At 56.4% G+C, this 14841-nt stretch overlaps 1 protein-coding gene across 1 annotated transcript; it reads right to left on the reverse strand.

Annotated features, from left to right (window-relative positions):
- Positions 1-51: 51 nt before the first annotated feature.
- HAAO (3-hydroxyanthranilate 3,4-dioxygenase) lies at positions 52-13633 on the reverse strand. The gene is made up of 10 exons (XM_025465120.3): positions 13457-13633; positions 10980-11058; positions 6671-6754; positions 6309-6415; positions 3333-3422; positions 2951-2994; positions 2529-2674; positions 765-833; positions 498-580; positions 52-388 (listed from the first exon to the last, which is right to left on the reverse strand). The coding sequence occupies exons 1-10, from the start codon at positions 13534-13536 to the stop codon at positions 310-312; spliced, it is 861 nt and encodes a 286-aa protein (XP_025320905.1). The 5' UTR covers positions 13537-13633; the 3' UTR covers positions 52-309.
- Positions 13634-14841: the final 1208 nt, after the last annotated feature.

Here is a 14841-nt window from a genome sequence, read left to right on the forward strand (position 1 = left end):
ACACAGAGTCACAGGAGCACATGGGGTCTGCCATTGATATGCATGCAGATGTACAGGTGTTTGTCCACCAGGAAGCCTTTATTGGGGGCCTTCTCGGTGGCAGGCAAATGCTGCGCTGAGCCTGTGGGGACAGAGGGATGAAGAGCAGCCCAGCCTCTCAGCTGAGAGGACCAGAGGAGGGTGGATGGTGATGCCCAGGGCTCAGCGCTGGGGACACTGAGTGGCTCAGCAGCAGTATGTGCAGAAGCAGAGAGGGTAGGGGAGTGATGGGGGGGACACTGTGGCTGCTTCAGGGCCACACCAGGAGGATCAGCCCAGGGGCTTCTTGCGCGTGGGGTCCTGGGTCACAGCCAGGGCCACAGAGCCTCGCCCTCGCTCCCAGGCATACCTGCGGAGACACAGGTGGGCAGGGGTCAGACAGGTGGGCCCTGAGGATCCCAGGGAAAGGAGGGTGGTCCCACAGCCAGGGGAAAGAGAGGGTCCTTCTGTGCACTCACGCGTTCCCGGCTGGCACCAGAAGGCTGTCATCTGGGGCCAGGCTCAGATGCTGTTCCCCCATCGTCACCATAGAGGAGCCCTCCTGGGAAAGAGGAACAGGAGAGTAGGAATGAAGGCTGTTAGACCTCAACACCTGTCCAGGTGTCCCTGAATCTTGACAAGGAGGCCCTGGGAACCAAATCAGGCTCTGGGAATCCAAGGCCCAGGAGCAGCCTGGGGCCTGTGGGCAGGAGGACATGCCACCCTCTCCCAGGGGTCCCACTTGCCAACTGCCACAGCCACACATCCACGTCCTGTCCTGGGTGTTTGCTGCTGCCCTGTCCATGGACGATCACCTGGTAGGAAGTGACATACATCTTTCTGGTGCTTCAGCCCCACACTGGAGATGGCCTTGACCCTGGCGCCCAGACACCAGGCCCATAGAACCAGGCACAAAAAAAAAAAAAAAAGAACCAGGCACAGCCTAATCTTCATGTGTAGATTGAATCAAGACCAGGACTTGGAGAGGAAAGCTGCCAGGCCGCAGGCCTCCCTGCCACTCCCATGATGAGCAGTGCTGCCTGCCTGCCATCCAGGACCACGCATGCCTGCCCTACACGCACATGCACATCGGATTGCTCTGCTCCCATCACTACAACTGCTGACCCGACCCATATGAAGGCATGACTGCCAGGGGCACACTCAGGACACAGGCACTTGTGTGTGCATGGCTTAGTGTGGCCTCATGTATCACAGACACACATAGTTTCCCAAAGAGTGCCCACCTGCCTTCTTCCATGAGAATCTGGCCTGAGGAGGAGGAGGGAGATGAGAGGGGATGAGCCGCCTTGATCTGCATCAGCCTGGCAGTACTGTGCGGGCGGCGCTCCTGCTGGCCCAGAGTGGGACTCAGTAGGTATCTGTTCGCGTAAACTGAAGCAGGTGGGAGCAGGTGCGTGCAAGAGGCAGACGGCAGGACCCCAAGGCCAGCTCGGGGCTGAATGCCATGGCCGTGAAGGGCTGCGAGGGGCTTCGTGGTGTGCACCCGCTTTCACCACCCTGTGTAAGCTCGGGTGTCTACAGGCCAGGCCTTTCAGGGCAGGTGTGTACCCCGTGAGCATCCCTCCGGGAGGGCGTCTCATTCAAACTGCAAGGGATGTGCAGTGGCAAATAGTAAAGCGCAAGCAAGCCCAGGAGAACCGTCGGAACCTGTCAGGACCTGGGCACTGCCTGCTACTCCTGCCATCCAGCAGTGGTGCCTGCTGCCCCCACTCGCCTGCCCTGGCTCCTGCCCACCTCAGCTACTTGCAGTGCCAGGCTATTTCAAGCTTCCATGCCTTTACTCATGCTGCTCTCTTACCTGGAATGTTCTCTCAGCCTCCTTTTCTTCCTTTTGCAAATCCCTATTATTTGCTTTAAAACGCAACTTATACATCACCTCCTCTAGGAAGTCTTCCCTGACTTCCCTCTCAGTCTCGGTTCCTCCTTTATTATCCTATGGCTTTCTGAAGCTTCTCTTACCAAATAACATGCCACATGATTGTGGTAATTGTTGATTAACTTGTCTATTTATCAGACCATATACTCTTTGAGGCAGTGACTCTTATTTTCCTACCAAAGCCTGGAAGATACTAGGCATTCAATAAATGTTGAATGAAAGAAAGCCAACTTTGTATGGGTGGGTCTCTCTCTGTGCACCTCTCTACCCAACCTTCACCCCCAGGCACCTCTTTTCCTTCTGGTTCCCCAGGCTAAGATTGGCCAAAAGTTCAGGAATTCCTAGTAGAAGGATAACTCTAGACTCCCAGGAATTGGTCAGTGGATGGGGGAACCCCCTACTCTGAAGGCAAAGAAAGCCTGCTCGAGACCACATAGCCTCCACACATAGCAAAGCCATCACTTTCTGAGTCAGAGGAAACAGGAAGGCCTCTGCTGGTGACACAACCTCTGAAACTGTGTGTGTGTGTGCTCCTGCGTGTACGTGTGAGTGATTAGTTCCCATTTCTTAGGGCTGCTGGGTTGATGCCCTGGGTGGCCCAGGGCTTAATTACCTGTGTCTCATAGTTGTCCCCAAACAGGCTGAGGGGTGTGCCTGCCTGCAGCTGTCTGCGGTGGCCATCCAGCCAGGCTTCCAGGGACATGGGCTCCATGACAGATCGTGTGCTCAGGGGGAATGGTGGTTCCTTGAGCAGCTGGTCTGCACCCACAGCATAGGCTGCGTCAGTGGCCTCTGGCCCAGCCCACCCAGAGCCCCAGCAGACCCAAAGGACCCAGTTCTGAATCACCAGGATGGGCTCTGGATCCAGCTCAAGCATCAAGCAGTCACGTGGGGGATGCTCTTTGGTATCATTATCTCATACCTTGAGTACTAGGCAAGGTACTCAAAAGGAGACTGGTACCTTGGGCCAAGACCCATGCTACTCTGGGAAAGCAGAGTAGAGGGAGGGGGAAAGGAGGTTTCCAGGGAGCTCACCAGGGATGGGTTTTCCTGTTTTGTGCTGCTCAGAGCTGAAGAACCTGCAGAGAGAGATGGGGAGGAGGACAAGTGGCCAGTGTTCCCGAATGAGTGGCCAGAGAGACACACAGGGACACGCACACTCATACACTCTTAGGTACAGGAGCCCACACACTCATGGGGCCCTACACAGCTCCATGTAGGTCCACCATCCCCCCACTCCAGCCCCATGGAGCAGTCCCCTGTCCTCTCACCCTAGGAGGGGCATGCTCCCCTCCCTCATCCCAGGCCCCAGTGTGGGTGGTACTGCCACAGAGCACTGCTGGGATGGGTCTGCCCCCCACCCAGCCAGGGCAGGGGGCATCAGAGAGCAAGCAGAGGGGCTGGACTGGAGGCTCACTCCTGGATGATGGGGGCCAGCTGTGTGCCAAGATCCTCGCAGTAGAACCACTTCTCAAACAGGACATCCATGGTGTCTCCAACGTAGTACCTGCCGAAGCAAAGGACAGGCCACCCAGCTCCCCACCTGGGTAGCCTCAAGTGGAAGTCTGGACCCTGGCTAGCCCTGCAGAGCTGGCTGCCTGCTTCACCCTGTTAGCATAAGCTAGTGGCCAATGCTTGCTCACCCCCACCTGGCTCTCCCAGAAGCACGGTAGGCCCCAAAGTAGGGGGGCTATTATCAACCCCATATGCATTCCTGGTTCCCCAAACTTGACCATTTACAAAGTGGATAGATCTCTGAGGTTCAGAGAAGCTGGGTAATTTGGCAGGGATTCCACGGCTTGGAAGTGATGGGAGTAGGACAGACCCAAGACAGTCTTAGAAACACAGACATCAGTAATGATGGTCTTCGTTTCCCCAAAGAGGAAGCTGAAGCTGAGCCTGAATATAGGGCCTGTGGCTGGATGCTCCGCCTGCCTGCTGGAGCTCTAGATCAGAGGGCAAGGAATCTTACAGAATCCGCATGCAGAAGGTAGCCCCAGATGACATCCTGTTCCTTTAGGGGTCATGGGTGCCTTCAATAATTGGAACAAAGTGCTAGGGCCTCTCCTCTGGATGAAAGCCCATGTGCATGTACACATAGCCTCCAGGAGACTCTCGGAAGCTCACCCAAGCCCCAGCCTGGCTCAGGGAGTTCCTCTGCTGGCAGATGGGGGCCGTGCCTCAGGCCCCTGGGGTGTGCAGCACTTCTGTTGACTGAACGTCAGCTCCCAGGGCCAGGCCCGCTTCATCTTTTTCAACTCCTCCCCTCAAAAAAGAAGTGGTCTTGCTAATGGGACGTAGATTACAGACATATAGCTCATGTTAAGTTCTATCCAGGGATGGAGCTGGCCACCAGAAAGCTTGCCTTCAGAGTGGCATTTTAATGCTGAGTCCCTGGCTTTTATTGAAGGTCAAAAGCAGCCAGGGACTCCTAGCTGGCTGTCACTGGAGTGTGTGACTCTTGATCTCTGGGTTGTGGGTTCAAGCCCCACACTGGGTGTAAAGATCACTTAAAAATAAAGTCTTAAAAAAAAAAAGGTCAAAAGCAGCCAATGAAATTCATTATTGAATTTGCTGTAAAAATGTTATTGAGGACAGGGGTGGGGCCTGGGTGGCTCAGTCAGTTGAGCAACTGACTCCTGATTTTGGCTCAGGTCATGATCTCGGGGTTGAGATCAAGCCCTGCATTTGTCTCTGTACTCAGCGTGGAGTCTGTTTCTCTCTTCCCCTCCCTCTGCCTCTCTCCCCCACGTGTACGTGTGCACACTCTCTCTCTATTAAGAAATGAATGAATGAATGAATGAATGAATAAATAAATAAATATATTTTTAAAAATGTTATTGAGGATAGTGTCCACTCTGTCACTAAAGACTCCTTTCATAAAGCCCCATGTGAAAGATTTATTTTGGAATTGGGCACCAGACATCTGTTTCTACAACAGTAGGTTAGTTTACCATGGTGTTTTTGAAAAGCACTGAATTGTATAAGAAATCCTCATGAGTTTTTTAAGGAAAAAAAAAAAAAAGCAAAATTCAACTCTGTGCTTGCTAACACTGCAGTGCTGCAAGATATGGATAGAAAAGAGGCAAGGGATCCCTGGGTGGCGCAGCGGTTTAGTGCCTGCCTTAGGCCCAGGGCACAATCCTGGAGACCCGGGATCGAATCTCACATCGGGCTCCCGGTGCATGGAGCCTGCTTCTCCCTCTGCCTGTGTCTCTGCGTCTCTCTGTGTGTGTGTGTGTGTGACTATCATAAATAAATAAAAATTTAAAAAAAGAAAAGAGGCAAGATGGAGGTTAACAGCTTTGTTAGGTTGAACTGGTAAGATGACGGGTTTTTTTTGTTTGTTTACCCTTTATTATTGTTCATTTTGTTTTATTGAGATATCATTCACCTTCCACAGCATTGTCCCTCTTCCTAACAGTTTTAACCTTGTTTATTTGCTTTCTTTTACTTTTCCTGATTTCAAGATGGAATGTGCATGGCTTTGGTGATTAGAAAGAAGGCAAGTGTTAAAAAATATCCATCATAACGGGAGATCGGGGGCAAAGGATTCTGATCTCAGGAACTTGGCGAGAAATTTTAATTTTCTTAATTTAAAAAAAATACAAAAAATAGTTTAGCTTTTGGGAAAATCCGTGTCCCTTGGAGCCATAGGCTGCATCAGATAATAAGTGGGTGACTGACTGGAACCCACTGGGAACTCAGCTCTGGAAAGAGTGCCCCTGCTAACCCACACTGATGCTCACCCATACTCCTATCTAGATTGTCCTGATCCTGACTCCCCATTTCCCTACAATGCCAGCTCTGCTGCTTTCTAGCAAACTCAACATCTCTGTGCCCAGTCTTCCTATCTGTGGAGATGATAGCAGTGCCTGCCCCTCAGGATCCCTGTGTGGGTTAGATGGATAGATGCACTGGAAGCATCTACCTGGTACCCTAGCCAGTGTCATACTCATGTTAGTGTTGTATGTGGAATGATCTGGGTTAGAGGAACAAGCTGAGGGCCTCCTGGCAGAGACTGAATAAGCCCTGGGGTCGGAGGCTGGGAGGAGCCGCAGGGTTCCCGGCTCCCAGGCCAGGGGGGTCTGACTTTGGCGACCCCCCAGCACAACTCCCTGCAGACCTCGGTGCAGGAAGCCCAGGTTCTGGTCCCAGCCAGAAGGCCTTCAGGCTGAGTGGGCTTCCAGGGAGTCACAGAGGACATGCCTCCTGACCGCCGTCATCAAATCTATGCCACCGCCGCCCCTAACCCGTCCCCGTTAGCCGGCAACCACGGGATGTGCCCGGCCTCCCACCCTGTCCGTGGCCAGCCAGTGCTTCCTCGGGTCTATCTGGGGCCTACTGCTTGCCCCTGTCTCTGCCCCAGGCCCCCCAGACAAGGCGCGTTTACCTGAGCCCATCCAGCTCCGTTTCCAGCCGCCTGCGTTCAATGACCAGTCCCACGGTGTCAGCAAACCTCTGTGGAGAGTGGGGTACGCCAGCCGGCAGGAGGAATATCTGCAGGGGTGGGGACAGGGCTGCGACCCCCTCCAGACACCTTGGTGCCCGCAGCGTCCTGGCCTCCCCGGCCCACCCCGGGGTCCAGCAGCCCAGCCCGCCTCTCTGCTGGCCTCGAGCCCGGAGCCGGAGGGGACGCCAGGGTGCCAGGATGGCCAGTTCACAGGAGGACACAGTCCACACAAAGCCAGCGCGAGTGGACAGCAGGTCCCCGCTCCCGGGTCCTTCACCTCCCAGCAGGAGGCCCGGCCTCACCTCCCCCTGCCGAATGGTCACGTCCCGGTGTTGCCCGCGCTCCAGGACTCGGAGAACCATGTCGCCCTCGAGCTGGTAAAACACCTGGGGGACAGGACAGCGGTACAGGCTCAGGCCCTGCGCCCTCCCTCTCCCTCTTCCATGTCCTGGGCCTCAATTCTGACCCCGAAACCGAGAAACTTCCCGAAGGCCTTTATGAGCACTTCTGTCACTCGGGCTCTGAGACCCCAGCCTCCCCTGTCACATGCTACAGGCTGGAGTGCTGGGGACACACAGGATCACATCTTGACACGCGAGTGATGACCGGAGTACCCAGGACATAACGCTTGGTACCTGGTGAGGGGGCAGGAGGCTGGCTGAGATGCCCGCTGGGAAATTCAGCGAGGCCCTCCGTCCGGTAGGGACAAACGCCCCTGGGCCCCAGGGGCTGGGCGAGCACCCTCCTCTACATTATCAGAGGGCAAAGGTTTGCAACAGCCTCTAAAGGTATTAGTAGCCCCATTCTGTAGAAAATTAACAAACAAACAAAAACCCCACCGAGGCTCAGAGTAAAACAACTTGCCCAAGGTCACACAGTTAGTCCTGGAGCTGCACTTGGGACTGGAGTCTGGTGTAGCTCAGGAGCGTGTGCTGGCTCCTCTGGCCACCGTGAAGCCCCCGCCGGGGCAAGGCGGGGTCTGTCCAAATGCCTTTGGACGTGGGCTGCGTAAACGGTGGCCAGCTGACCCTGGGAGCGGGCTGGGTGGGGACCGCGGGGCCGGCAGTGCTGGCCTCCTGCTCTCTCCCTGGGGATCCCCATACGTTTTTCCTATTCCATCCTAAATTCCTAAATAATGTGTTTACTCAGATCACCCCACGGCACTGGCAGGAGGCAGACACACCGTCTCTCCACCAGTCACACACCGCATGGGTGTTCCAAGGTCCAGCCAAATAGCTGAAGGGGTGTTATTAATAATAATCATTATTATTAACCTCTAAGGAGTTAGAGGTTCTTGTCACAGTTACCTACTAGGAGAAATCAAGCCAAGCTCCGGGAAACTAGAGAAATGTGGCTTTACGGTCTGCCACGAGGGGCAAGCTGACACAACCCCTGTGAAGGGCAATGTGGCAACTGGCAGGAAGAACTTCCTGCGCTCCCACCCCGTGGGGTGGCCTGAGGGGCTTCTAGGGAGGCAGGCCCGTCAGTGCTGAAATCAGGCAAGTCCAGGGCAAACCGGGACAACTGGCCACCTTGCACTCTTGACCTTGCGTTTCTGTCTCTGGGAAGGCGGCTGCAGCGAACCAGAGATGCACCTGCCTCCTGGAGTGGAGGCGTATGTGGCTGTTTGATCTCAGTGCATCAGCTAAATGCACAGACCGCAGGGTCGCCTGGCCCTCAGCTCAGCCAGGGCCCCATGTACCCCTCGTCAATTCAGTTAGTCTTTCTGCGCCTCCAATTCCTCCCCTATAAAATGACAGTATCTAATTAGAATGTTGCTGTGATGTCAGCCTGGGACATTGAGCAGCGTGTACCTGGCACATAGCACTCAATAAACCTCTAGCTATTAATATTAGCGATGGCAGGAGTAGCAACAGTAATGCTAACAATAGAGGAAATGCCACTATTTTATGATTGAGTCCAAATGCAGAACATTAGGTAGCTATTAAAACTACATTTTTGAGTGACTTAATAAAATGGAAAAATGGGAAATGCTAAATTCATGTTAAAGCAAGATTCAAAACCATGACCCCGCAGGATTCTAATTATGCAGGGATACGTGTACAAACGCGGACAGTGTTCACAGTGGGTCTCCTGAGTGTTAGTATTATGAATACAATGTCTTTTCTATTATGAATACATTTGTTTTTTCTTTATTTTGCCTGTTTTCTACAATAGACAATATTTACTTTTATTATTTAAAAAAAAAAACCCAGGCAAGTTATTTAAAACAAATAAAAAAACCTATTAAGCACAATTCTGTGATAATCATGCTCCACCCCACTAGTTGGGAGAAAGCCATCTGTGCTGGGGGGCAGGGAGGGCAGGGAGGAGGTCCTTCCATGGATGAAGGGAAAGGGCCTAGAGAGTTCTAAGGAGAGGACCATAGCTCGTAGGCCCTGCAAATATCAGGGACAGCTGGGATGAAAGTGGGATCTGGAGTGATGATGTGGGCCAGATGCAAGCCCTTTCTAGGCAGGCTGCAAGGTGTCAGCAGCCCTCAAGAAAAAAAAAAAAAAACACACAGACAGGAAGTGGTGTCTTGTCTCTCTGCCCAGAGGCATTTCCTATGATGAGAGACAGGCCCAGCCTGGAGCAGAGGTGCGTTTCCTGAACAGCAGAGCATTCCCAACAGTCATGGGCCAACCAAAAGGAATTATGTTCCATTTGGGAGTAAATGATGTTTGGGGCCTGGGGCTGGTCAGAAGACTCACCAAACCAGCTCAGGCGGATGTTAAATGGAATCTGGCCTCCAAGGCCTTGCACACGGGGTCCAGAGAGTCAGTGTGTATGAAGCACTCTGACTGCCCCAGGCCCCAGGCCCAGTGCATATGCTTACTCTGTACATATTGAATCCTTCTATCAGGCAGGAGCCAGTGTCCCCATGCGCTGCAAGGAAACAGGCTCAGAGAGGTGGCATGATGTGACCTGCCTGAGATCACATGGCAGGAAGAGGTCGAGCCTTCAGCCCAGGTCTGGTGGACTCCCTGCCCAGGTCTACTTGCATCTGTGCACCCCAAGAGAAGGAGGTAAATGGGGTATGTGTGGTGGGTGAAGCTGGGGAACCTGGAGGGCTGTTGTAGAAGCTTGAGCTCAACGAGGAGGAAAATCTGGGTCAGTGATGCCTTTTGTCTCCCCAGCGGGGAGCCTGGACAGCTATTGCACAGCCCGGGACCGGCAGACACAGAGAGGATGCTGACCCCCAGCTCTGCAGCCTCCCAGGGCCTGTGGCTGGTACTCTCTCCGACCTCAGGATGAAAACAAGCCATCACACACCCACTTCTAGCTAAATTCCTCCCAGCCACCTGGGTGTCCCTCCTGAGAGGGGCCACCCACTCAGGCCAGCCCTCATGTCAGCCACTTAGCTGAGCCACTGTTTGGCTTGGGCCCCTCAGTGCATCCATCCACACCACCAGAGCAGCGGGGGGAGATCCTACAGGGGGGCATGGGGCAGAGGTGGTAGGGACCAAGGGAAGGCAAGAGGGGATGAGATGAGAAAGGTGGGCACTGATACCAGGGCTAACAAAGCAGAAGCCTCTGGAAGGCAAGTTGAAAGGCCTCAGGCTAATGGAGGCAAGCAGAGAAACTTGGCAACCAGCCTTGTCTAAACATGGCACTGTGGCCATTCCCAATCCAACCCTGTCTTCTGTCCACAGCTTTGGATTTTCCTGCTGATTTTTTGCCACAGAGAGAAACGGTCTCCTGTGAGGTGTGGCAAGAAGCAGGTGTCTGGGAGGCAGCTCCCTGCTGGCCCAGGGTCCTCACTAACCCTGCCCACCTCCCCCACCACTAGGTGCTCTGTAAATATTTGTTGAGTGAGTGATTCTCCTGTGCTCCCTCCAGTCCCTGGCTGTGTCTGAGAGGCCAGGGATTGGGGGTGGAGGCTGGTGACCAAACCGGACTCTGGACCTTGAACCCCTGCGTCAGGGCCCCCTGAAGATGGGTGTCAGTACCCTACTGATCTTTTGTCACCAGAGATCCTGAAAGCTGGAAACCCACCTGTGTCCCTCCTTATGGGGGTCTTTTTCTTTTAATTTTACTTTTGTTTATTTGCCTTGGGGTAGGTAGATAGTACAGAAACACAGTTCACAATTCAAGGTACAAAAGGGTATTTAGCACAAATTCCCCCCACTCATCCTACTCCTCTGTCAAATAGTGTCTTGGGTCCTCTAGATACCGAGGGGGCCTCCCAGCCCCAACTCTTTCCAGAGAACTCATCTCCTGGGACCCGAGTGGAGCACCCAGGTCCCTGTCAGTATTTGGGTCTCATTTTGGAGGCCAATCTTACATGTTCAGATTTGAGGAGGAGGAGACCAGGGCACCGCATCTGGCACATGGATGGCCAGGGGGCGATGCCCAGCAGTGAGACCCTCCCTCTCAGACCTATAGAGCCAGGGCTCTTTCCTGGGGCTCCCCCAGCAGTGCTAGAGGGCGGAGCTGTCACTGTACGCCCACAACTTCCAGGCAGCAGTTTTGCCCTGGGATTTCAGTGGTGTCCCTTCATCCATCAGCCATTGGACCACCCCCTCTCCTGTCCACGGGCTCCAGCTCTTGCTTGGCAAGTGTCTCCTCCCCCAGGGCTCTTAAAGAAGTGGGAAGTACCAGGCTTACCTCCTCACCCTCCTCAATGTGGTAGTCCTTCCTGATGTTGGGGCCTCCAATGAACATGACTTTGAGTTGCTTCTGGTGCCTGCAATGAATGAGGGGGAAGAGGTCCCGAAGCAGCTCAGGGGACAGGACAGGAGGTGTCCAGGGGCCTGTGGGTGGCCTGGAAGGAAGCTGGGTACCCCTGGGAGAGGTGACAGGGCTGTTTCTGTGTTATTGTCCCTATAGGCTCTGACATTTGTCCCCCCCCATCTCAGTATAGCTGTGCGTATCTAAGACTCTGTGTGCGCGTGTGTGTGAGAGAGACTGTATGTATACCTGTGTCTTTCTGCATCTTGTCTCACTGTATTTGTGTGTGTGTCCCCAATATCCTCTAACCTAGTACAGAGGAGCAGTGTGGTGGTGGATCAACCCCTTCATCAGCCAGGATCCCTGGCCTCGTTCAAGATCTCTAATTACAGGCCAAGGAGTTTGATCTTGGCCTAAAGTGTGCCAGGGAGCCTAGGAAAGTTTTTATTGTTTTGTTTTATTTAAGTAATCTCTACACCCAATGTGGGGCTCGAACTCATGACCCCGAGATCAAGAGTTGCATGCGCTTTCAACTGAGCCAGCCAGGTGCCTCAGAAATTTTTTTTTTAAGTCAACTTTACTGGGATATAATTTAGGCACGTACGGAAAGTTCTGGAATGAGCCCACTCAAGATCTACTTCAGCCAATCATCTAGAGTACCTCAGCCAGATCCTGTCCCTCCTCTGCTCAAACCGCTCCCCAGCAGTCTCATATGACTCCCCCAACCCCAAATTCATCTGTTGAAGTCCTATGCCCAGGACCTTAGAATGTGACCTTATTTGGAAATAGGATCACTGCAGATTTAACTGGTGAAGCCACAGTGAGGTCACACTGGAATTGGCTAGGCCTCTAGTCCTTATCGAAAGGGGAAATTTAGACACAGACACGCTGACAGGGAGAGTGCCCTGTGAAGATGAGGATGGAGATCGGGGTGCTGCAGCAGAGGCCAAGGATGGCCAAGACTGCCACCAAGCCACCAGGAGCCAGGAGAGGCCTGGGGCAGACTCTCCCTGACAGCCCTAGCCAACCCGGCGTGTGCATTTGGGGGCATGGCTCTGTTCCACCTGGTGGCCCATTGTGCCTGCCTGCCTCCACTCCTTGTCTGTTGTAAGTATTGGCTGCCTCCTCTCACCCGAACGTCAGTGCTACAAGGAAGTGACTGTCAGTTTGTTTTCTACTGTGTCTCCAGTGTCCAGAACAGTGCCTGGCGAGTACTGAGCTCAGGGAACACGTGCTGAAGGAATAAAGGCTGGGCCTGCATTTTGTGCCTGTTAATACTGGGGCTAGGCTGGAGGCCTGGGGCGGGGGCCTGGAGGCAGGGGCAACACCCAGGGTGAAGGTGACAAGGGTGGAACCAGAGTGGTATCTGGAGGGCTAGGGAGGAGCAAGGGGCACGAGACTCGGTTGGGGTGCCGTGGGGGACCGAGAACCAGGCTGCATAGGGATGAAGTGGAGGAAAGGGGTGAGGGCCCCAACAGTGGTAGAAGTCGCGAGGCCCCGGGGTGGGAGGGGGATGCTGGGTGTGAGCCCATGATAGTGCTGTGCTGCGCTGAGAGGGAGAGTGTGGACTTTGGAGTCAAGTTCTTCTAGGGGCTGGAATCTGGACCCGGCCCCTACTAGCTGAGGGACACTGGGGGAGTCACGTATTAGAATCCCACCTCACGGAGCTGGTGTGAGGACTAGGTGAGTGGTGAGAGCACCCGGCATGGCCTCTGTTTTGCCAAGGTGTGCAAATGCCGCTGTGTGGTTTGGGGTGCCACACCATTGGGAATGTTCGGCAGACACGGCAGTGTGAGCCTGGAGCTGGGGAGCACACCAGGCCCCGCCATAGGTGTGAGGGCAGGGGAGGGAGGTGAAGCGGCCACGGGGAAGGTCTGCTGGAGAAAGACTGCAGCTGAGCACCACCTGCCCTGCTGGGTGCTGTGGGCCGAGGTGAGCCCGCGCCTGCTGCGAGAGCATGCCCGCCTCCAGGGACAGGCCTGGGGAGAGCACGGGATGCAGATTCTCCCGCAGGAGCTGATCCTCTGACTTCACCCTCTGCCCGCAGGTTCTAGGGCAGTTCTGAGGCAATGGAAAAACCACCCTCCCCAAACTTCTGAGAGTCCCTGGGGGGTTGCAGAGCTATTTCTAAGCCCTGGGGACAGGGGCGGTGGCCTGCCATCTGCATCTCATCTACTCCCAGTCACCCAGCCATCATCCGGAAGCCAAGGTCACAATCCCCAGGGCAGAGTCGTCCGAAAGAGGAACAGATGAAGGTGGTGGAACCGGAACGGCCTGCCCTCCCCCTCCTCCGAAGGCACGAGAGGATGGTCGGCCCTTTCCGCGGGCTTGGGGGGCTGGAGGGTGAGGGCTGAGGGGTGCAGACGGAGGGGGGGGGCAGAGGGCCGGGGGCGGCCGGCGAGCCTGGGACTCACAGGAGCTTGTTGCAGACCGGGGGCAGGAAGGAGGCCCGGTTCTCCTCCACCCAAGTCTTCACCCTCACGGGACGCGCCATGGCAGCCCGGGAGCCGCGGCCGCAGCGGGCGCCCAGGCGGGTGTCGCAGGGGTGCGCTCCGCCCAGCCGCCCACTAGCCGCCCACTAGCCGCCCACTAGCCGCCCGGGGGCCGAAGGGCAGGGCGATTCCCCCTCCCCGGCCGCCCCCGTGACCTGGCGGGGGCCCTTCCCGGACTTCGGCCCCGGCCCGCCCGCCCCGCGCCCCCGCGCCCCCCCGGGGCCCCTGCCCAGCCTGGCGGCCTCCGCGCGAGGGAAGCGGGGCGCGGGGGGGGCGTGTCGGGGGGCCCTGCTTCCCGCCGGGCCGGGGCTCCCTGGATCGCGGTCGTGCGCGGTCCCCTGTCCCCAGGCTTAGCGCCCGGACCCCGCGGGGGCCCCGAAGACCGACCGTGATGGGAGGAAGGCGGGTTTGGAGCCCCGAGCCCCCGGGACGGGAGCGCGGCCGGGATGGAAGCCTCGGCGTCCCCACCCGAGAACCCGGAATGTCTGCGCAGCCACGCCGGGGTTGCACAGCGGCCCCCACGGCCCCCACGGCCCCGACGGCGGCAGCCCCGTGCGCCCCGGGTCTGGGAGGAGCCGCGAGCCGGGAAGGCCGGGGACGGGACGGGGCGGGGCGGGGCGGGGCGCGGGGCCCGCGGACCCTCTCGGCTTCCCGGTGGCGGCACCCACGCGGCGCCGGCGCTGTCCGAGCTCCGGCGGGTCCTAGGGCGGGTCCTAGGGCGGGTCCACGTCACAGGACAACTCGGCGCGGGTCTCGCAGGTGCAGAACCGGGCGCCTCGGGGTGCGGGGTGGGCTGGGCGGACAAGCCTGCGCCCGCGATTGCAGCCCCGTGACCCCGGCCCCCGCCCCGGCCCCTGCCCTCGGGGGCGCGCTGTGAGGTCGGAGACCCCGAGAAGCGGGGAGGGAGCGGAGGAGGCGAAGACGGCCTGACACCTGCTTTCCTCGCAGGCTCCCGGGCTCAGGATTCTTAGGGAAAAGGTGCGCGTGTGTTAGAGGCGGGTGGGGCGGGGGAAGGAAAGCAGCCGGGCTCGGACGCCGGAATCCAGGCGCCGGAGTCTGGGAAGTGCGGCTCCTCGCGCTGCAGCCCTGCGGGCCCCCGCCCCGCCCCTGCCCCGCCCCTCCGACGCCTCCCGCGCAAACCCCAGCCCGGCGGGAGGGGAGAGGACCGCCACCCACCTGGGCTGGGAGGACCCTGCAGTCGCCTCTCCACGCCCACCGCCTTTCCCTCTTTGTCCGCCTTTACATCTTCTTTTTAGTTATTTTTTTTCTTTTTAGTTATTCATTTAGAGCTTTTTTTTTTTTTTTCC

This window comes from Canis lupus, chromosome 10 (genome assembly GCF_003254725.2).
Source record: "Canis lupus dingo isolate Sandy chromosome 10, ASM325472v2, whole genome shotgun sequence".
NCBI lineage: Eukaryota > Metazoa > Chordata > Mammalia > Carnivora > Canidae > Canis > Canis lupus.

Bases quoted from the DNA above. Each gene is read 5' to 3' on its own strand.
- HAAO (XM_025465120.3), bottom strand. From the start codon at position 13,536: ATGGCGCGTCCCGTGAGGGTGAAGACTTGGGTGGAGGAGAACCGGGCC. The intron at 6,755-10,979 runs GTAAGCCTGGTA...CCTGTCCCCCAG, and splicing joins ACATTGAGGAGGGTGAGGAG to GTGTTTTACCAGCTCGAGGG. The intron at 3,423-6,308 runs GTAAACGCGCCT...TTGCTTCGGCAG, and splicing joins ACGGAGCTGGATGGGCTCAG to GTACTACGTTGGAGACACCA.